Source organism: Crocuta crocuta, unplaced genomic scaffold (genome assembly GCF_008692635.1).
Source record: "Crocuta crocuta isolate KB4526 unplaced genomic scaffold, BGI_CrCroc_1.0 scaffold344, whole genome shotgun sequence".
Classification (NCBI taxonomy): Eukaryota; Metazoa; Chordata; class Mammalia; order Carnivora; family Hyaenidae; genus Crocuta; species Crocuta crocuta.
In genome coordinates this window covers 2026565-2047984 of record NW_027533081.1, presented here as the reverse complement: position 1 = coordinate 2047984, position 21420 = coordinate 2026565, and the positions used below count along the sequence as shown (strand labels likewise).

The window sequence follows — 21420 nt, the reverse complement described above, 5'->3', positions numbered from 1 at the left end:
GCCGCGCTGGCAGGGCCTGGCAGCGCCTGCGCAGCTACGTGCCTCAAGGCTCACAGCGCAGGCGCAGCCCTGGAGGGAGACCAGTGTGGGATGCGCCGGGAACTGGCGCGGGGACGTATGGGGCGGCCACGCGCACGCTGGGGGCGTGGCTGTGCGAGGTGGTTAGACTCCGAGCGAAGATCCTGTTTTAGCGCGTGTCGCAGAGTTTAGACAGAGGGTCAGTGGGTCGGCGGGAACCCGAGTGCCTGGAGGGCCCATTCCATTCTTCCCGACTCCCTGTACGCGGAGAGGAGCTCGGAGCCTTCGGACTGAGTCCCTGTTGCCCTTCGAAAAGGCGGGCCTCCGTTTCTCGGTCCGCGCCGTGAGCGGGGGGAGAGCCTGGAGTCATTTTCGGGTGTCTTCGGAGGTCGCCCCCGCGCCCTTCCTCACCTCACGGCGGCCGATCTTGTTCTACGCTTTTTAGGTGGCACTTGAAGTCTCGCCCTGGGAGGAAGACGGGTCCGCAGTCTGACCGCAAATCCGTGGACCCTCTTCGCAGACGCCTCGCGGAGCCTCAGGTCGGTTGGCTTCTTTTTGCAATGGGATTTGTGAGCTCATATCCCCGCGGTTTCCTGCATGGCGTTTGCCAGAGGGATGGTGCAGTGGTTTGCGCTTCACTTGCTGTGAAGCTTTGGGCAAGTTTTTCTACCCCCGGGGCCCTTGGTCTCCTGGGAGCGGAGAACGCTCCAGCGTTGTAGGGGCTGGCTTTTGGCTTTGCGGGAGCAAATGCGTGTGCGTCCCGGTACCTGCTCCTTGAGTAAAGCGCTGTGCAGTCCAGGAGAAGGGCCCAAATTCCTCAGTGTTAGGGTTGGGAGAGAAGGAAGAGGGGCCAACAAACTAATAGCTGTGGGATGGCCAAGGTTCTCATTAAGTGTTAAGAGACTCAAGCTTAGAAAGGTTCAGGGCCAAGGGAGCTGGCTGGTTGGCGCAAGGGAGCCTCCTTCCCTGAAGCTACAGGGGTACACAGGCATGCTGATGGGCAGGCAGGGGACAGCTAGGGTTCTGACCGGGGGTAGGAATTTGGGATTGGGAGGAAGCCAGGGCAGAGACCTGAGTTGTGCACTGTGTCCTGAGCATGGGATGTGGTTTTTGCACACAGCCTGGCACTTACCCTTAGGCTGGTGGTAGGAGCTGGAGTGTGGTTCGTGGTTACTGGCATTCATGGTCACTGTTTTTCAGAACTTGATGAGGGACTGGGCTGGTCTCCCAAGTGGATTGCCATTTGTGTGCTGCCCCTTGAGCCACTGCTGCTGGCAGGCTCTGTCATATTCTTTTTCTCTGTTAGGATGGGAAGGCTTTTAGGTGGAAGAATCACCCCTCAGAGTGGGGGCCATACCTGAGAGGTTTCAGGATACTTAGGTAGCCCTAGAAGAGGTAGGTGCTGGTGGCCCTAGAAGCTTCAGATGCTGCAGGCCACCCTGGGAGGTGCTCAGCAGAAAGATCAGCAGAGCTGTGTCTCCCTGGAGGAACTCACTCTGATGGGTGCAGGGGTAGATTAACACATAGGCAACTATGCACGAAGGTGTGTGCAGACCACGGTGTCCCTAGGTGTGAGTTGATGGAGCATTGGGGTATGTGTGGAGGGGTTGGAGTGTGTGTTCTTTGGCAGCTATGAGTGGACCTCCCATCGCAGAGATACTGGGGAGGTGGCCACAATCAGGCTAGGCGGTGAGAGAGCCCTGAGAGAGGGCTCCTGGCATTGGAAGAGAACCGTACTTGTTGATGTTTACAGCCTCCTTTCCCACTTCGGGGCTCTTTTTACCTCTTAGGGTCCATGACCCCTGCTCTCCAGGCCCTTTACTGGAGTGACTTTGGGGTGGTGAAAGAAGACATAGCAACAGGATCAAACCTGAGGGATTGGATCCTGGGCTGTTGACAAGGATGAGGACAGGGAGGTGGTGTTCGGGGTGAGGGTGGTGGTGTAAGCAGGCTGGACTCTGAGTGATGAGGTGAGTCTGGAAAGCATGGGTGGGGAACCCGGTGGGCACAGAGATTAGTGGGACCCCAGGCTTCTGTCTGGCATGCAGTAGCTCCTTCCAAGCTCCTAGTGCTTTGATGTAAAAGGATCTTGTGATATGGTCTGCTTACTTAAAACTCATAGTGTTTGGGGTCACTAGGGGCTTCCTTCTCAGTGGAGTGCTGGATCACCAGCATGGTGATGTGTGGTGGTTGATCGTATGGTCTTTAGAGCCAGGTTCAGCCGCCTCTGCTTACTGATTGGTGTGTGGCTGCAGACAAGTGACTTCACTCACCATTCTGCCTCTGGTAGGATAAGAGTATCAGCCTCATCAAGGGGTCAGTGTTTGCCATAGATAGAGCACTCAGTTAAAGGTTGCTACTGTCGTTCTCCTGAAAATCCCTGACAGCTAGCTGGGCCGTCCAAGGAAGCCCAAGGGGTTCTGATCTGGCCCCTTTTCCTTCTCCTGAGACTGACAGCATCTGCCATCACACCTTGCCCACGAAACATCACAGGTGGCATTTGCCCACCTTCTCAGACCTCTCAGGCCTGCCTCCTGGGCCCTCCTTCCACTCACAGCTCCTAGTGGGGTACTTGGGGTTTGCCTGTGTATTGCCTCCTCCTGCTGCACGGTGGAGATGGTTGGGCCTAGTTCCCGCTCTTCCCCGCCTTGTTTTTGGACAGGATTGCCTTGGATGGTGGCCTGCATCTGACAGTCCCATCAGCTCTTCTCAGCTCTCCTGAGGCCACAGCTGTCAGCTCCTCTGACCCTCAGCACTTGCCTGGAACATCTGGGTTTGCCAGACACCTCTTCAGCCCATCTCTGTCCTGTTGTGTCCTGCCCACCCTCTCCGCTGCGCCATCTCTTCCTTTCTTCCCCTTTCCTCTTCTAGTCCTCCCCTTTGCCGCCCAGCATGCCTCATGGCCGGTGCCGTTGGCACGGCCCTCGCAACCCCATCCCAGCAGCAGCCAGTTACGCCAATATACACCCTTGGCAGCAGATGGATCAGGTCTCTCTTGGGGTCACATATGCCTCCCCTAGTGGATCCCTGGATTGAGCGGCCCTGCTGTGGGGACCCTGTATTCGTGCACATAACCATGGAGCAGAAGAGCACGGCCAGCAGTGCTCCTAGTGGTAAGCCCACAGAAAGGGGACCCCTGGCTCTGTGCATGCCCAGCCCATGATCCCTCAGGGTGAACTTTCACTAGGTGCCAAGCTCGGACCCAGGAACCTTTGATGATTCTCCATGGCTTGTGGACTAATTTTGGGCTCCGTTGGGCGATTACATGTCCTTTTGCTTTGAGAACTGTCAGGACAACCTCAGCCACGTCTGTGAGATCCTTGGGCACCTGACCAGCCAAGCCCGGGCGGAGCGGCCCCCTACCTCGTCGGGGACCTGCCCCTTCCTGACGATTATGAGCTCTTCTGCCAGATCTCAAGGATGTCATTCAAGATCTGAACAGTTTCGCTGAGTACCATGCTGCAGTGCCTTGTCCCCTGGTCCCCGCCTCCAGCCAGCCACCAGTGGCCCCGCAGCTGCCTTTGGTGAGGCGGTACTTAGCTAGGTATCCGGAGGCCCTGGCCTTCAACATGGATGTTGTCCCAGTTGCTGCGGCCACCCTTGCTGTTTATAGTTCCAACTCTGCATCCAGAAATGGTCTCCTGAGCAGCAGCTGGCCAAGGAGAGCAGCCTTGGGTCTATGGAATCCCCCATCTTGTCTAGTTCTGCACGCAGGACTGATCCTGGTCCTGTGGGGCCAGCTCATCGCAACCAGGGTAGGTGGCCCCCACACCTGTCCCTGCACTTTCAGGATCTGCTAACCCGCCTGCCCAGAAACCAGACCCAGTTCCACCAGGGGGTCCAGAAACCCAGAAGACAAAGGAAGAAGTTTCTGAGACAGAGGGCGATCAGAGGCAGCCTTAGGTACCTCCCAGCAGGTGGCAGACACCCTAGAGACCCCAGGAGAGCTAGCAGTTTCTCTTACTCCCTACCCCACAGCCCTGGATTCAGAACACAGCCCAGGCAGATGCAGTAGTGCCCCTAGTGATAAAGTGGCCTGCATAGCTGAGAAGCCCCACAGTGCCCCAGCAGGACAGAGTGGCATTGCCAGATGACTCTAGCCATAGTGTGCCAGGTAGTGCCTTATCCGCTTGCTTTATTGCTTTATTGGAGGTGCACCTGGTTGGGCTCTGCCCTGTCAGAACACAAACAGCCCCCTTGTCGTCTTCACCACCCCACCTTCTCTTATAGTAGAATATTGAGCTCTACCATGTGCCCCTCATTCTCTGACTTCTCCAGTCACCCAGAGGCTGCCTCCCACTAGGTTCTCAGCTGCATTTCCATTAGTTGGACAGAGTTCCATACAGCAGTCCCCATTCAGATATCTGTATGTCTTCATAACCACCCCCCTCCACAGACCCCTCATTCAATGTTGGCTGGACTGGACTAGGTCTGCCATGCCAGCCCTGTTTGGATCTGACCCTGGATGGTATCTCTACTTAGGCCTCCTTTCCCACCTTGGCTCCCTGTGACCTTTGTCCTCTGGGCTAGAATTTGAGGAAGGCTGCATGGAGCAAGTGGCCACTTTGATCACTTAGTACTAGCGGGATGGCAGAGAAAGATGTTGTTTCCCTATGGGTATGCCAGCAGCCTGGGACAGCTAGGGAGTTGGGATACAAGCCTCCTTGCCAGTCTTAACTAAGTTCCAAGCATTTCCCCCATCTGTATATTAACATTGTAGTCACGCCTGGTGTTTTCAGAAGTTAGTGAATTTCTGTGTCTCAGTGCCTTTGCCCCTGTTGCCCTCCCACTTTCTGCCCTTCAGCATTCCCTGCCTCCCTCCCCAGTGTTGGGCATTGCTGACTCAACACTTAAACCATAAGACTATAAATGACTTGTATCTGTGGTGGGTAGATTGTGAGCCTCTAGGGCAGGGGCTCCATCCTGAACAGCTTTGTGTCCCTGGTACACAACTGGTACTCATTAAACATGTTAAATCCATGGCCGACCCTGTGGTGTGATGGCAGCTGATGAGCAGAGCCCTTATTTTGTTGGCAGTAGCACTGTTGCCTGTTCTGTTGAGAACAGGCTAGGCCCTAGCCATGAGCACTCTAGGTTCAGTGTTGCAGGTGTGGTTTCTGGTGGGTGGGGGCTTTGAAAATTCAAGGATCTGGTTGAAGGAACCAGTTGGGTTGAATAGGGGGGAATGGGAGTCTTGGCAGGTGGTGTGTGGCCTTGAAAACTGACTTCCTAGAGCTGGAGTGAAGGGCAGGCAGCAGACTAGAGCTGTGAGGCCAAGGGGCTAGAGGAGTGGAATGAAGAAAGATCTGTTCTACACAGGATGGGTTTTCTAATGATGAGAACTGAGCTCAGAAGCTCCCTCAAGCCAAGTTTAACACAGGATGGGTACAGTGCACCTACTCTGAGGAATGATTAGGCAAGAATGCCACGCCCCTTCAGTTTTACAGCTAGAAACAACACTTTTCTGGAAAGTAGGAAGAAAAAATAAAGTGGAAGCGTGAATTGCTGTTAAAACTATTAGAGAAAAAAATAGTAATAAGCAAACATCTGGTAAAAATAGACATTGTTGGGATTATTTTATTTAGTAATTATCACTTAAAAAGGCTCTGGGTTCACATGGTTTTATGCATGAGCTATTTTAAGGCACAGATGGCTTGTAAATAAAAACAGTTGAAAATCTTAGAAATAGGTGGGAAACTGATATAACCCAAAAACCAATCAAGCAAGCCCACAGAAGAAATCACTTTGCAGTCGTGGTTCTGAGCAAGTGTGGGAAATCCCTGCATATTGTAGCCCAGCCCCAGATGCAATGCTACCCCTCCACAATTGCTCATGTCTGGACCCTCCTTTTGTAGACCCAGGTCAGACTGCTTCCCACTCCCTGTCCTGCCAATGGGTCTGATATTGTTGGCGATATTGTTTGAGCCAGTAAGATGCCTCTGACAGTAGAACCAGGAGGTGCTCTCTGGGATGATGGCCCCATCACTTAGTTGACACTCACACTGTTGCTGGCATCTGTGCAGGCCACCTTTCTCATCTACATTTAGTGGACCTGAAATGAATCCCTTCACCTCAAGATTGCCATTTTCCTTTGGCCCCTCTGGCCCTGTGGACTTTTTCTCCTTTGGGCCCCAGGCAACTCCTATAGGCTTGGTGTGTAGTCTGGCATACCTCTCCTGAGGGTCCCCTCTCCCAAGGCAGGCTCAAGAGGATCTGTGGAGAGACTAGATGACCTGTGTTTTAATTTGGAAAATGTCTCCTATTGTGGTTGAACCCTTGCCACAAAGAAAGAGAAAGGAGGTCAGGGTCTCAGTGGCAGTGGCCACTTGAAGGTGGGATCAGGAGAGTATGGGAGGGCTCTGGCCTGGCCTTGTAGATGGACAGTGCATATGGTATTGCAAAGTGATAGTTTCATTGCCAGCCAATGCTGTGCCCCGTCTTTGGACATATGCAGTGACCGAGCTCCTTTGCCATTCTGAGCGGGGAGGAAAAGGCCAGAAGGGAAGGCCTGCCATGCATGATGAGAGGAGGATCCTTGGGCCATTCGCCACTCCTGGCTCTCACATGGGGGAAGGAGGAAGGTGCTCCTGGGTGCAGGACAGTCTGGCAGTGTTTGCTGTTGTGCTTGGGGCCTGGCTGATGTGCTTGGGCCTGCCTACCAGATCATCAGATCTGTCCTTTACTTGCCTTGGAAATATCTGGAGATTTTATTTCCTAAAGATAAGATATTTGTGAGTTCTGTGGAAGGGTTTTTAACATACATGTCTCCAAGGCAAACTTTAGCACCAGAAGTATTAAGGACAAGGTCTTATGAGATACAGAACTTTTTATAAAGCTGCAGCAATGAAGGTACTTGAAATTGGTGTGGATGGATGAACAGAGAAGAATAGAGAACTTTGAAATAAAGCCAAATAAAGGCAGGAATTTAGTTCATGCATAAAGGTATTGTTTCAAATTAATGGGGGTGAAATGGATTATTCACTAAAAGGAGTTGGAACAACTGGTTAGCCATCTGGAAAATAGTAAAACTGGATACCCACCTCACTCTGCCAGGCTTTACTCCAGATGGACTAAAGATTTCAATATTTGAAAAATAAAAGTACTAGAGGGAAGTATGGTGAATTTTTTTTTTCTGCCTGTGATCCCAGGACTTTAAAAGTTCTAGATATCCAGAATTGTTGAAGGCATAGAGAAATAAGCTTTCTCTTGTTGTTGGTGAGAATATAAAATACTACAGTTCACCCACATAACATTTCTAAGTGTGCAGACCCTGATCACTTGCCTACGTGCAGATGGCTGTTGTTCATTCCTTGGTGTGGAGCTTTAGAGCATGGACTTGAGCTCCACTTGCCAGCTCGTGGTCCTTGGTGTCACCTGACCTCCTAGGGTATTGGAAGGATTGAATAAAATAAACCCCACGCAGTTGTCTGAGCTCTGTGGACTGCCTACTGGCAGTCACTGTATTAACCGCAAACCTAAAAATATCCCCATGGTCCTATAGTAAGGAACAAGGTAAATAAAGCTCTTGTCCCGTCATAACAATCAGGGTGGGCCATATTGTGTTGCAGTAAACACCTCCCACATCCCATCACTTACCTGTCACAGATCAGCTGGGGTGCCCTCTGCCTGTTACAGAGGACCCGTGCTGATAGGAGCTCACTGGACACATTTCTCCGCAACCACAGAGGCAAAGGAAAGACCACAACGAATCACAAGTGATACTTGTCCCCCCTTTTCTGTTCCCATGGCCAAAGGAAGCTGCCAAACCACACCTGAGTTCCCACACCTCATCCCCTGAGGGATGAGCAGCTTATACCCCTGTGGGGTGGGGCCATCAGCATGGAGAAGATGAACATGACATTCAGTGGTGCAGCCATCAACAAAGTGGGGCCAGGCTGTGTCAATAACCACGGGAAGATGCCTGTTTACTAAGGCTGCATGGCTTAAACTACAGAATGTATTTGTCACAGTTCTGGAGGCTGGAAGCCCAAGATCAAGGTGTCGGCAGGGTTGTTTCTCCTGAGGTCTGTCCCCTTGGCTTGTGATGGCCATCTTCTCCCTGTGTCTTCACATGGTTGTCCTTCTGTGCTCTAACTCTGTCTTATGAGGACATTAGTCATATGAGATTAGGGGCCACTCCTATAACCTCATTTAACCTTAATTATGTCTTTGAAGACCTTGTCTCTAAATAGAGTCACTCTCTGAGGTAGTGGTGGTTAGGACTTCAGTGTGAATTGAGGGAATAATGGCCAGAATGGATTTCTTGTTTTTCATTTTTGCAATTTCAGACAGTGTTGTGGTGAGCACCCTTTGAGCACCTCTGACTGCTGGCGTGCAGAGCCGCCCCCCCCCCGCCCCCAGGCTACGGCAGCAGGACATGCCCAGTAATGTCTGGGAACTCTTTTTTTAATTTTTTTTAATGTTTTATTTATTTTTTAGAGAGAGATAGAGACAGTGTGATCAGGGGAGGGTCAGAAAGAGAGGGAGATACAGAATCTGAAGCAGGCTCCAGGCTCTGAGCTAGCTGTCAGCACAGAGCCCAGTGCGGGGCTTGAACCCACAAACCGTGAGATCATGACCTGAGCCGAAGTCAGACACTTAACTGAGCCACCCAAGCGCCCCTTTTTCTTCTTCTTTCAGAAATTTGTGAGTACTGGAAGGTAGAGACATTACCCTGTATTTCCCAGTTTTACTTATTGATTTTTTAATGTTTTATTTATTTCTGAGAGAGAGAGAGCATGAACAGGGGAGGATCAGAGAGAGAGGGAGGTAACAGAATCTGAAACAGGCTCCAGACATGGGGCTTAAACCCATGAACTGTGAGATCATGACCTGAGCCGAAGTCAGATGCTTGACCGACTGAGCCACCCAGGTGCCCCAGTATTTCCCAGTTTTAATGTTTTGCCTTTTACATCAACTCTTGAGTTAGCTTGTAACTAATGGCATGGCGGGCAGAGGGCTGCTGTGGCCATTGGATGGCCAGTGATGCGCAGGGCCCCTCCGCCCACCTGTGCTGGACATGTAGTAGGAGTGGGGAATCTGATATGTGGAGCTGCTGAGTTTGGGGGCTTGTGTTTTCTACAGTGTGACCTATTCTACCCTGACCAGCAGAGGACCCCATCTCACCTTTTCCCATGGGGCACAGACCTGCCAGCATCAGGTTTAGGATGCCTTGCTGGCCCAAACTGTCCGTGGTGCTGTCTTTCTCATACACACCTGGCTCTCTGGTCCAGTCTGTCCCTCACCAATTATCTAATTTTATAGTGAGTCTTCATTATTTGGTAGAGAAACATTCCCACTACCTCCCCACCCCTGATGCCTTGTTCTTTAAATTGTCTAGGGGCGCCTGGGTGGCTTAGTATGTTAAGCATCCGACTTTCGCTTAGGTCATGATCTCGCAGTTTGTGGGTTCGAGCCCCGCGTCGGGCTCTGTGCTGACTGCCAGCTCAGAGCCTGGAGCCTGTTTCAGTCTGTGACTCCCTCTCTCTCTGACCTTCCCCTCCTCACGCTGTCTCTCTCTCTCTCTCTCCTAGAAATAAATAAAACATTAAAAAAAAATTTTTTTTTAATTGTCTTGTCTAATTTTAAAAACACGTATCATTGTAAACACAGAGGTGATGTGTCCATTGCTCGGCTCCAGCAGTGGTCAGTTCTTAAACTGGGGCCGTCATGTTGGTGGACTGCCTGGCTAAGCATGCTGTCCTGGACAGCGGGAGTCTTGAGCTCACTTTCTCTTTGGGCTGTGCTTTCCTCATTTGTAAATGGGTGGTGTGAGCTCTTGTAGAAGGGTGTTGACGGTGAGTCTGGGAGGAGCCCTTGGCCTGCAGGGTGCCCTTGACAGCCCATTCCTTCTCTCCTGGCCTCAGGGGTACACAGCCAGGGCTGGGGCCTGTGGGTGGTGGGTGCTCATCCACTTGCCAGGTGCGCCCACCAGACAGTGGAGAGAAGCATCCTGGGCTGCTCTCCCCCATGTGCCCCAGCAGCAGGGGGCCTGGGCTGACAGTGGCACACTCTGCCACACAGGTGGCAAAGGGCAGGTGCTTGTGGTCAGCACAGGAACGCCTTTTAGCCACTGGGAGTGCCACATCTCAGGCCCCATGAAGTCCTGAGTGCACAATGTCGTTCACCTTGACACTTTTGCACTATAGCCAAGGTTTTCTGAAGGCCATGGGTAGGGAGGTGGGCAGTCTGTAAGCGCCTAAAGGGTAGGGGAATCCAGGAAGCATGGGGTTGGCCAGGTACCTGATCTACTGTGCCGTCCCCTGCAGGATGGCAGCCTTTCCACTACCAAGACCCTATGTTCCTCCCCTGAAAATCATGCAAATGGGAGCCATGGGTAGTGGTGGTCAGGAGGGTAACCCAGGGGCAGTGTAGCTCTGCCCCTGTGCTCCCACCCTGCTCCAGGAATCCACTTCACAGTGCCCACCATGGCCTCCTGGCCTCTGTCATCGCGTCCTGTGCCCCATTCCCTTCTGGCCCCCACAAGTTGCTGAACTTTTGCAAGTCTCCTTTTGCTACCTGTGTGATGGAGCGAATTTCTGCCTCACATGTGCCTGGAGGCAGCAGGCCCCTGAGGACTACATTCACTGTCCCTTGTCCTTTCCTGCCCCAGACTTCCATCCAGCGGCTGTTAGTGTAAGTGCACACATGTGAACACCTAGATACACCTAGACAGGTGTGTGTGTACACAGATCCCCGCAGCCCATTGTGAGCACATCTGTGAGTGGGGGAGGGGGGAACCCCCCTGCCTGAGGTAGCCTTTGTCATAGGAGCAAACACATGGATCCCTGTCAGAAAATGCATCACCACCATCATGGTTAGCGACCCCCCTCTTCAAGTGGGATCAGGTTCATAGGAGCTGCCTGGGTACAAGCCCATAGGGATTGGCCCCCATTCCATGCCCAGGGTAAGTGTTGGCTGGGTGCTGTTGTCAGCCCCGGGCAGCTAGCCACTGCGGACCAGATCTCATGGTGGAAGTGGGCCCCAGAGGCCGGCACTGGTGCGTAGGAACGGTCACACTTCCTGTAAAACAACAAGCTTTTCCGTGTGTTCACTAGGGACAAAAATGCCGCTGGCCTGTCGCTGGCTGGGTTCCCACCCCTCCTGTAAGTTCGTGGGGGCAGGCTGGCTGAAAATGCTTCCAAGTGGGACTTCCTTCCTGTTGTCTTGCCAAGCTCTCTGGACTTGCTCCTGGGGGTGACGGGCATCCTCAGCTGCAGTGTGAGGTGCCTGTTTAGGGAGTGGCCCTGCCTGCCCAGCCTGCCTGCCCAGCAGGGTGACGGGCATCCTCAGCTGCAGTGTGAGGTGCCTGTTTAGGGAGTGGCCCTGCCTGCCCAGCCTGCCTGCCCAGCAGCCCCCCTCCCTGGCATTTCCTTTCGGTTCAGCAAGGTTGACCTGTCCCCTAATCCCAAGGAGAAGTGTGCAACTGCTGGCCTCAGGGGCCCAGCTTCAGGAAGCCCCTGCTGGTCTTGGGGCACCCTGGTTGTTCACACCTCACGCACTGCAGCTGCTGGGCTGTCATATGTCACTGTGCCTTTGTCCGTGAAGCTCACTCCCTCTATGCCAGTCCAGCGTGGCCCACCACTGTGGGAGCACTGGCAGAGCACCCAGCAGGCACTTGGCTGTGCTGTGGCGGGGGAGAGCAGGCACGCTGGTGGGAGGGCTGTGCTCACCTCTGCCTGGGCACCCATCATACCACGTGGGCCTTGACTCCAGCGGAGGAGAGGAGCCAGGTCCCATGGGATGTGGCTGTAACTAGGCTTCCGTTGCCCTCTCCTCCACACACGGTGGAGCCCTTCCAGAAGGGGTGCTTGCAGACCTGGTGGGGTGAATGTCCAGACACAGTGTGGGATGCTGCTGGGGTGGACTGTAGGCAAGGAGCTCCCGCGGGGCCTGGCACACTCCTGCCTGAGGGGGTCAATCTTCCCCTTCAGAGGAGCTTTGTGATAGCAGGTCTCCAAGTTATGGAGCAAGTGGCTTGCTGCTTTTGGATGGGACGAGAAGCTTCAGGCCAAGAATGGAGGTGGCTGTCAGTGTACCCCGCCAGCCTTCAGTAGTGCAGCACTCTTGACTCTGCCACAGCTGCCCCCTAGATCTTATTTGTGGACTTTCGGTCCCAGGGGGAGATGTCCTGGCTGTACTCGAAGCTCAGAGGGGGTTCCTGGCCCTGGGGTTTGGTTGTTTTACCTGTGCATTCAAGAAACAGCACGGGCCCCTGCTGGGCCTCAGGCCACCACCACCTACGGTTCCTGGGAGATGGCTGTGCCAGAGGCAAACAGGCCTGGGACTGGCCTTTGGTCCCCTAGGGGAAGGGTTGCTGGAGGGCATGCCTTACACACCCCCACGCCATACACACAGTGTTCCTTCAGTTGTCTGGGGAGGTGAAGATGGCCATGTTTGGGGTGTGCACTTGCTGCCCAGGGGGAAGGAGGGTGCAGGGACGGTGGGTGCCTGGCTCCCACCTCCCCACTGGACTTCGAGGCCCACAGTGTGCAGGGCTGCTCATGGCCCTGTCCTCCCTCCCGCAAACCCTCCCTCCCAGGCAGGGCTGGCTGCACTGAGTCCCCGGAACCCCTCCCCAGGATCTGCATCTTTGAAGCCACGGATACTGACAGAGGATTCAATGAATCCAAGGTCGCCAGTCGGGCGTTGACAGATGCCCGGCCACGATACTATTTCTGATTTAATAACCGAATGGGAGGCTGGCCCTTGGTAATAATTAGGGCTAATTACTGAGGAGGTGTTGACAGACGGGCTGAGAGGAAACAAACTACCTTTATCCCCGGGCTTAGAGTCAGATTACTGGCCCAGTGCTATCTGCCCCTCAGAAAGTAGACGCTTCAATCACTCACCGAGGCTTCAAAGGGGAAAGGGCCCTGACAATGCATGGGGTTTGGAAAGGAGCTATGAAGTGCGCCTTTGACTCCGAATAGCCAAACGGAGCCCTATTCCAGAAATGGTTTCTTTGTGAAGTTTGAGTTACCCCGGCAAACCTGCCTCCCTGGCTCGGGCCGGGGAGGGTTGCTGTGCGCACAGGCTGGGCTGGTGCCGGGGCTGGCCTGACCCGCCCTGGGCCTGTGCCCAGCAGCCCATGGGGCCCAAGCAGGGAGGTGCAGCATGCTTTCTTTGGCCCAGGGAGTGTGTCCAGTTCTTCATGGCCATGAGCTGCACGTAGCGGGATAGAAAGCCTACTATCCCAGCCGACTTGTCCCTTCCCTTGTCTCATCTGTAGTTGCTTTCCTAAAGCTGACATGGAAAAGTCTGAGCTCTCTGGAAGGGACTGTGCCCTTGGCCTTATTTATGGCAGGACCAACCCTCTGGGGCCTGGGCATCACTCACTGGGCTGCCCCCACCCCTGGCTTGAGTGGTGAGCCAACACTGTGGAGGGACATTGACCCCCAGGGGCCTCAACAGTAGGGTGACAACTTGAAAAGGGGTTGTCCTAAGTTGTAGGCTGGCTCCTGATCCCTTTATGTGCACCTACTGACTCCCCTGGGACTCCCTGCATTTCAAAGACCTTGGAGGGCAGTGGTCACTGTTTCCCTGGTGTGAAGCAGCAGCCCTGGGAAATTTCCCCGTGACCTGGCCTAGACCGCCCAGGTCTGTGTCTGTGATGTGGCTTTGAGGGGCCTGGGACTCTTGCTATAGTCTGTCCTGATCAGGAAGGTGGGAGGGTGACAAGGCAACATTCAGGATGGGCCTGTCCAGAGAGCATCTTTCTGGTTCCAGGTGTAGCCTGGGAGGTACAAAGCGAGTGGGTCTCTGTTCCTGCAGCCTGAAGGACCAGCCAATTCAGAAGCTTCCCCCTAGGATGGCTATGTACTTCAAGGAGAGAATGAGTTGGTCAGCCTGGTAGAGGACAGTCTCCTTTCCCTGGCATGCTGCTTTGCTTCTAGAAGTAGCCATGGTGATGATGATGATGATGATGATGATGGTGATGGTAACAGTCATCGGCTAATTTGCTTAACTGAATACTGCCTACCTTGTATTAGGGATACTAAATGAATTTAAATCTATTAGGGCACCATAGTAAGGTGGTGTATTATTTTAAATGGGATAAGCACTTGAAAATTGGCATTAAATCTGTTTTAGAGTCACCTAAGTAGAATTAGATAGAAATTGTCCCTAAGCCAGGAAAGTCTAAGCAGGAAACTGGGTTTTCATAGTATGTTAGTGGTAAATCAAATCAATTGTAGGTCAAGAAAAAACAACACAACATTGTCCGGCATATTTTATTTAACAAAAAAATAATATCCCAGAAAATGTCCGAGAGCAGTGACCCAGTGCATACTTGAGCCCTCTTCTCTTCTTATTCACATCTTATATTATTAGCATGGTACGGTCGTCACAGTAATGACCCAATATTGGTACATCATTACGGACTTAAGTCCCAATTTATTCAGATACCTTAAGTTTTTGCCTAATGTCCTCTTTCTGTCCCAGGTTCCCATCCGAGACATCACATTACATTTAGTTGTCATGTGTCCTTAGTCTCCTCTAGGCTGTAACAGTTTCTTAGACTTTCCTTATTTTCATAGCCTTGACAGTTTTGTGGGGTACCAGTTGGGTCTTTTGTAGAATATTTCTCAGCTAGGATATGTCACGTGTTTTTCTCACAATTAGACGCATTGTGGGTTTCTGGGAGCCAGACCTCAAAGGTAAAGTGCCATCTCATCATATATTAATGGTACATGCTGTCAAAATGACATCACTGTTGATGTCGACCTTGGTCACCTGGCCGAAGTAGTGGTTGTCAGGTTTCCTTTCTGTTAAAGTTACTCTTCTCTCTCCCTTTGCAGACTGTCATCTTAGGAAGGAAGAAGTCCGTATGTGCAGCCCCTGCATCAGGGTGGGAATTCTGCTCCATATCCTTGAGGGCGGGATATCGATACAGATTATTTGGAATTTTCCTGCATGCAAGATTTGTCTGCTCTCCTCTGTTTATTTCTTCAGTCCTTTTATTATATCAGATTGAACTCATGAATATCTGTTATTAATATGATCATTATTATGAAACATACTTACAGTGAGTCGTAACACCTGCCCACACCAGCACGTCCACAATCCGGACATGGAAACTGATCCATTACCTCAGAACTTTCCTCCTGCTGCCCCTCAGTAGGCGGCCCACCCCCCTACCCCTGGCCCCTAGCCACTGCCTGTCTGTGCTCTCTACCTCATTGGGCCTTTTCTGGAATGCCATATAACTAGCCTTATACCGTATGTAACCTTTCACTCACCATAATTCTCTGGAGACCCATCTATGTTGTTGCATGTTTCAATAGTTTGTTCCTTATTATTCCTCAGGGGTATTCTGTTCACCCATGGATGGTCCTCTGGGGCACTATGAACAGAGCTGCTGTAGCATTCATGTACAGGCTTTTCTTTGCACATAAGTTTTCATTTCTGTAGAATAAACACCTAGGGATAGGATTGTCAGGAATATGATACATGTATATTTCATTTTATAAGAAATTACCCAACTGTTTTCCAGAATGCTGGTACCACTTTGCATCCTTACGAACAATATACGAGAATTCTATTTGCTCCACATTCCTGTCAGCACTTGGTTTTGTCAGATTTCATTCTTCTTCTTTATTGTAGCCATTTTAATAGTTTGTGGCCCTAAGTTCTATTTCATCTAAGTTGTTGAGTTTTTGTGCATTGAGTTGTTTATAGCATTTCCTTACCGCCCTTTTAATGTTCATGGTGTCTTGTGTGATAATCCTTCTTTCATGAGGATAGTTTATTTCTTTCCCTCTTTTTTGTAGTTATCAGTCTAGATAGAGATTTATCAATTTTATGAATCTTTTTAAAGAACCAGTCTCAGGGTGCCTGGGAGTCCCTGAGAGTCCCTGGGAGTCCATTGAGCATCTGACTCTTGATTTCAGCTCAAGTCATCCCAGGGTTGTGGGATTAAGCCCCGAGTTGGACTTTGTGCTGAGCAGTAGAGCCTGCTTAAGATCCTCTCTCCCTATGCCCCTCTCCCCCACTCACGTGCTCTCTCTCTTCTCTCTCTCTCTAAAATGAAAATAAATAAATAAACTAAAGAGCCAATCTGTGCCTTTGTTGATTTTTCTCTGTTGCTTTACTATTCTCTGTTTCATTTGTTTCTGCTCTATCCTAATTATTTCCTTCCTTTGTCTTGCTTTGGGGCTTATTTTGAACCTCTTTCTCTAGTTTCTTAATGTGCAAACTAGGTCATTGACTTGAGACCTTTTTTTCTTATGTAGGCATTTTTTTATTCTCTACACTCAACGTGGGGCTTGAATTCATGACCCTGAGGTCAAAAGTCTCATGCTCTACCAACTGAGATAGCCAGACACCTCAAATGTAGGCATTTAATGCTATAAATTTTCCTCCATGCCTCACTCCATGTAGCTGCATCCTACAAATTTTGATTATTTTATTTTTCATTTTATTGCATGCAAAATATTTTCTAATTTCTCTCTACTACCTCTTAGACCAATTATTTAAAAGTGTATTATTCATTTTCCAAATATTTGGAGATTTTCCAGTTACCTTTCTGCTATTGATTTCCAGGTTAATTCCATAAGGTTAAGAACGTATTTCGTATGCTTTTGTCTCATTTTCATTTTTTAAGGTTTTGTTTTATGATCTGGGATATGGTCTATCCCAGATAGAGAGAGACAGCGTGAGCAGGGGAGGGTCAGAGAGAGAGGGAGTCACAGACTCTGAAATAGGCTCCAGGCTCTGAGCTGGCAGTCAGCACAGAGCCCGATGCAGGGCTCGAACCCACGAACCGCGAGATCATGACCTAAGCGAAAGTCGGACGCTTAACCAACTAAGCCACCCAGGCGCCCCGGATATGGTCTATCTTGATGATATTGCATGTGCATTTGAGAAGAATATGTTTTCCTAGTTAATGTCAACTAGATCACATAGGTAGACAGTCTTAGGGTTCTGTATGACTTTTTGGCCACTTATTCAGCTAATTACTAAGAAGGTATTTAAGTCTCCAGCTATAATTACGTATTTGTTTATTTCTACTTTCAGTTCTGTCCGTTTTTCTTTCATGCATTTTGAAATTCTGTTGTTAGCTGAGTACATATTTAGGACTCTTATATCTTCTTCTTTTTTTTTTAATATTTTTATTTATTTCTAGGAGAGAGAGAGAGAGAGAGAGAGACAGCGTAAGCAGGGGAGGGTCAGAGAGAGAGGGAGATACAGACTCTGAAATAGGCTCCAGGCTCTGAGCTGGCAGTCAGCACAGAGCCCAATGCGGGGCTCGAACCCACGAACTGTGAGATCATGACCTAAGCAAAAGTCGGACGCTTAACCTACTAAGCCACCCAGGCGCCCCAAGGACTCTTATATCTTCTTGATGGATTGATACCTTTTATTTTTATGTATTCTTCTAATCCCTGATAATATTCCTTTCTCTGAGGTCTACTTTTCATGATATTAATATATCTTCTCCAACCATCTTTTACTGTGCATACAGTAATTCTCTTTCACCTTTTTACTTCTAATCTGTGTTTTTATATTTAAGGTAGGTTTCTGCCAGATAACATAGTTGGGTCTTTTTTTTTTTAATAGCTTATAATTGTTGGATCTGATAATTAACATGTTGAGCATTTATATTATAGTCATTGATATGATTCTATTTTGGTCTACCACTTTGTTATTTTCTCTTTTTCTTCTAGTTTTTTGGTTCATCTCTCCCTTCCTTCCTGTCTTCTTATGAATTATTTAAATATTTTCAAACACTCTTGTTTAAATTTTTCTATTAGCTTTTTGGCTGTATCGCTTTGTATTATATATGATGTTTTTAATGGTTGCTCTGGAGATTGCAGTGTACATTCTCAACCTTTCAGCCTTCTTAGAGTTAATTTTTTTTTCAAGTAAAATATAGAAGGCTTACAATCATATAGGTCCCCTTACCTTCCTGCCTTCATGTGATAGCTGTTATACTGAAAACCGCACCAGACAGTGTTATCATTGAAAAACAATTTTTTTAACATTTATTTATTTTGAGAGACAGAGAGACAGAGCATGAGCAGGGGAATGGCAGAGAGAGAGACACACACAATCCAAAACAGACTTCAGACTCTGAGCTGTCAGCACAGAGCCTGATGTGGGGCTCAGACTCGCGAATGGTGAGATCATGACCTGAGCTGAAGTCGGATTCTTAAATGACTGAGCCACCCAGACGCTCGTATTATCATTTTAATAATATACATGTTCACCTAAGAGGTGAAATTTTGCTTTTATATTTACCCAGATATTTACTATTTCTCTTCCTCTGCCTTCTTGAAGTTCCATATTTCTTTCTGATTATCATTATTTTTGAGCTGTAGAACCTCATTTAGTATTTCTTTTAGGCTATATCTGCTGGTGACAAATTCTGTTAGTTTTCCTTCATCTGAGAATATTTTTGCCTTCATTCCCAAAAGAGAATTTACTGGATATAAGGGTTTTTTTTTCCTTTTAATACTTTAAAGGCACCCCACTCTCTGCTGGCTTCAGTGATTACTGATGGGAAACTAATTCAGATTAGTTTCAGATTATTATATCCCTATGTATGTGTCATCAGTGTCAAGTTATTTTTCTTTATTATTTTCAGCAGTTTAATTATGGTGTGTTTGAATGTAGTTTTCATCCTGCTTATGGTTCATTGAGTCCTTAAATCTATAAATTTTTGTCTTTTCCCAAATTTGTGAAATTTCAGGCAGTTATTTATTCAAGCAGTTTTCCCATTCCGTTTCTTTCTCTTCTTCTCAGACTTCAGTGACACAAGTGTCAGACCTTTTACTCTTATTCCACAAGTCCCTGATGCTCTATTCATTTATTTCAATCTTTTTTCTTTCTGTCTTTATATTAGATAATTTCTGTTAATCAGTCTTCATATTCATTAGCTCTTTCCTTTGTCATCTTCCATTCCATATTGAATTTTTTGCTTCAGATATTGTAGTATTCTGTTTTGAAATTTCCTTTTAAAAAAACTGCCTTTTTAAAAATATTTATTTATTTTGAGAGAGAGAGAGAGAGAGAGTGTGTGCACGTAAGCCAGAAGAGGGGTAGAGAGAGAGGAGGGAGAGAATCCCAAGCAGGCTCTGCGCTGTCAGTGTGGAGCCCAGCATGGGGATCAGTCCCACAAAAAGATGAGATTGTGACCTGAGCTGAAATCAAGAGTCGGACACTTAACCAACTGAGCCCCACCTAGGTGCCCTAAAAAAATGTATTTCTCTTTCTCTTCTGAAAACTTTCCTTCTGTTCAAGTGTGTTTACCTTTGCCATATGGAGCATAATCCTAAAAGTTGTTTTAGAATCCTTAATGATACTCTCAACATCTGAATTGTCTCAAGGTAGGCATCTGTAAGTTGTCTTTTCCCTTGAGAACTGGTCTCATTTCCTTGTTCTTGGTATGTTGAATAATTTTGTATTGTATCCTACAATCCTTTGTATTGTACTCATATCCTGGGTGAGTCTTACTTTGGGTCCTCTGGAGAATGTTGAGTTTTGTATTAGCAGGCCGTCAACCCAGTTAGAATTGCTACACGATTCTGTCTTGCCCCTTGCGGGCTATGCTTTTAATCTCTTTTCAATTTTCAAACCTTTTGAGTTGTTCCTTTGGGTCCATCCCAGGCTTATGAATCTCCGCAGTGAGCCTGGGACTTTTGTGCGTTCATTCACAGAATTGAGACCTTTTTCTTTAGCTCTTTCCTCTCTGCAATTCTCCCTCCCTCCCCTGCCCCCCACTCACACTCCCTCCTGCAGGATTTCCTTCCTTTGGTTCCCTGGCCAAAAAGACAGAGGTTTCTCTCAGAGTCCCTTCTCCCACACACAGTTCCGTTTCTGGGGCCCATTCTTGGGGCAGTGCTGTGGGAGAAAACAGACCATCAGGGATTTCCCCTCACATTCTTTAAACCTTTTCTCTGTAAAGTTGTCCAGAAACTAGTCTAAGTTTTAGCCACTGCTGCCTTGCAGCTATGCAAACTGGGCCTATCCTCAAGGCAGTGCTTCAAGACATGATAATAAACACAGACAACTCATCCCCATACAGGTCACTTCTCCAAGGTTTTGCTTGCCTCCAAAGTCTGCCTGCTGTTGTTCACTTTTCAAAGTTTTTAGGTAATTCCTCTTCATATTTTGTACAGAGTTTTTATAGTTGCAGTGAGCCCGAGAGAGAGAGGCTATAGTGAGCTTCCTGCATCCTGGCCAGAACCAGAAGCCTGTCAAAGTAGTTTCAGTTTACATTTCTGCATGAGTGATGTTAAGCATCTTTTTATATATGTTTAAGGGCCATTTTCATTTCTTGTGTATGTGAATTCATGTCTTTTGACCATTTTTCTATTTGGTCTTTGGACTTTACTTAATTTTGAAGATTTCTATATATTGTATCTTATTTTATTTTTTGAGAGAGAGAGAGAGATTGTGCACAAGCAAGGGAGGGGCCATAGGAAGAGAATCGGAAGCAGGCTGTATGCCTAGCATGGAACCTGACTTGGGCTTGATCTCACGACCTTGAGAGCATGACCTGAGCTGAAATCAAGAGTCAGACACTTAACCAACTGAGACCTCCGGTGCCCCAAAGATTTCTGTATATTTTTAAAATATTAGAATTTTATCTCTTTTGACATGGAAAAATTTTTTTAATTTATTAGGTATTTTATCTTCTAAGTTGGTATTATGCGTGGAATTTTCTTTAACAGGTTACTGTTTGTGCATGTGGAAGCTATTGGGTTCTCTTTGTTAGTTTTCTTCCTGCTACCATACTGAAGTTTTTTTTGTTTTGTCTTGTTTTTTTAGTGCTTGAATCTATTTTATCTTTGGTTATCTAAGGCTCTCATGTGTATCATCATGTTATCTGGAAAATAATTTAATGTTTTCTTTTCTAAGTCATATGCCTTTAATTGATTTTTCTTATTTAATAGCATTGGTTTAAACCTCCAGTGCAGTGTTGAATATTAGTATAGACATTGGGTATTCTGATCTTAGAGGTAATACCTCCAGTATTTCTTCATAAAGTAATGGCTGTAGAACTAAGGAGGTGTGTGTTGTGTGTGTGTGTGTGTGTGTGTGTGTGTGTGTGTGTCTATTTTAGTCATTTTTAAGAAACCCATCAGTTTCTGTTTGGTTAAATGTTTTAATAAAAAATGGGTATTGAATATTGTCAAAGGCTCTTTTTAGCCTCTATAGAGATAATTATGTAACTTTTCTCATCAGTTTATTAATATGTTGTATGACATTAATGGGTTTTCTAGTTGAGCTAACCTTGCATTTCAAGGATAAATTCCACTTGGTCATCATATATTATTTCTTTAATTTGATGTTATATTTTATGAACTATTTTTGTATGATATTCCTAAGTGATGTTGGTCTCTACATTTCCTCTGGTCAAAGCTTTAAATATATCTCATGAATTCTGGCTTATCGTGT

The 21420-nt window shown here is 48.2% G+C and overlaps 2 protein-coding genes across 2 annotated transcripts in view; both read left to right on the top strand.

Moving 5' to 3' along the window:
* The first annotated feature begins 469 nt into the window (after positions 1 to 469).
* On the top strand, positions 470 to 4998 carry RTL10 (retrotransposon Gag like 10). Its single transcript, XM_077745939.1, is given in 8 exon segments — positions 470 to 557; positions 2681 to 3030; positions 3032 to 3365; positions 3368 to 3424; positions 3427 to 3657; positions 3660 to 3755; positions 3758 to 3904; positions 3907 to 4998. Coding segments are annotated over 7 exon segments (1191 nt in total). The 5' UTR covers positions 470 to 557; positions 2681 to 2910; the 3' UTR covers positions 4113 to 4998.
* Positions 476 to 21420, top strand: part of GNB1L (G protein subunit beta 1 like) — a 58263-nt gene continuing 37318 nt past the window's right edge. The window contains exon 1 of the mRNA XM_077745940.1: positions 476 to 557. The gene's annotated coding sequence lies outside the window, so the exon portion shown is untranslated. The remainder of the gene's footprint in view (positions 558 to 21420) is intronic.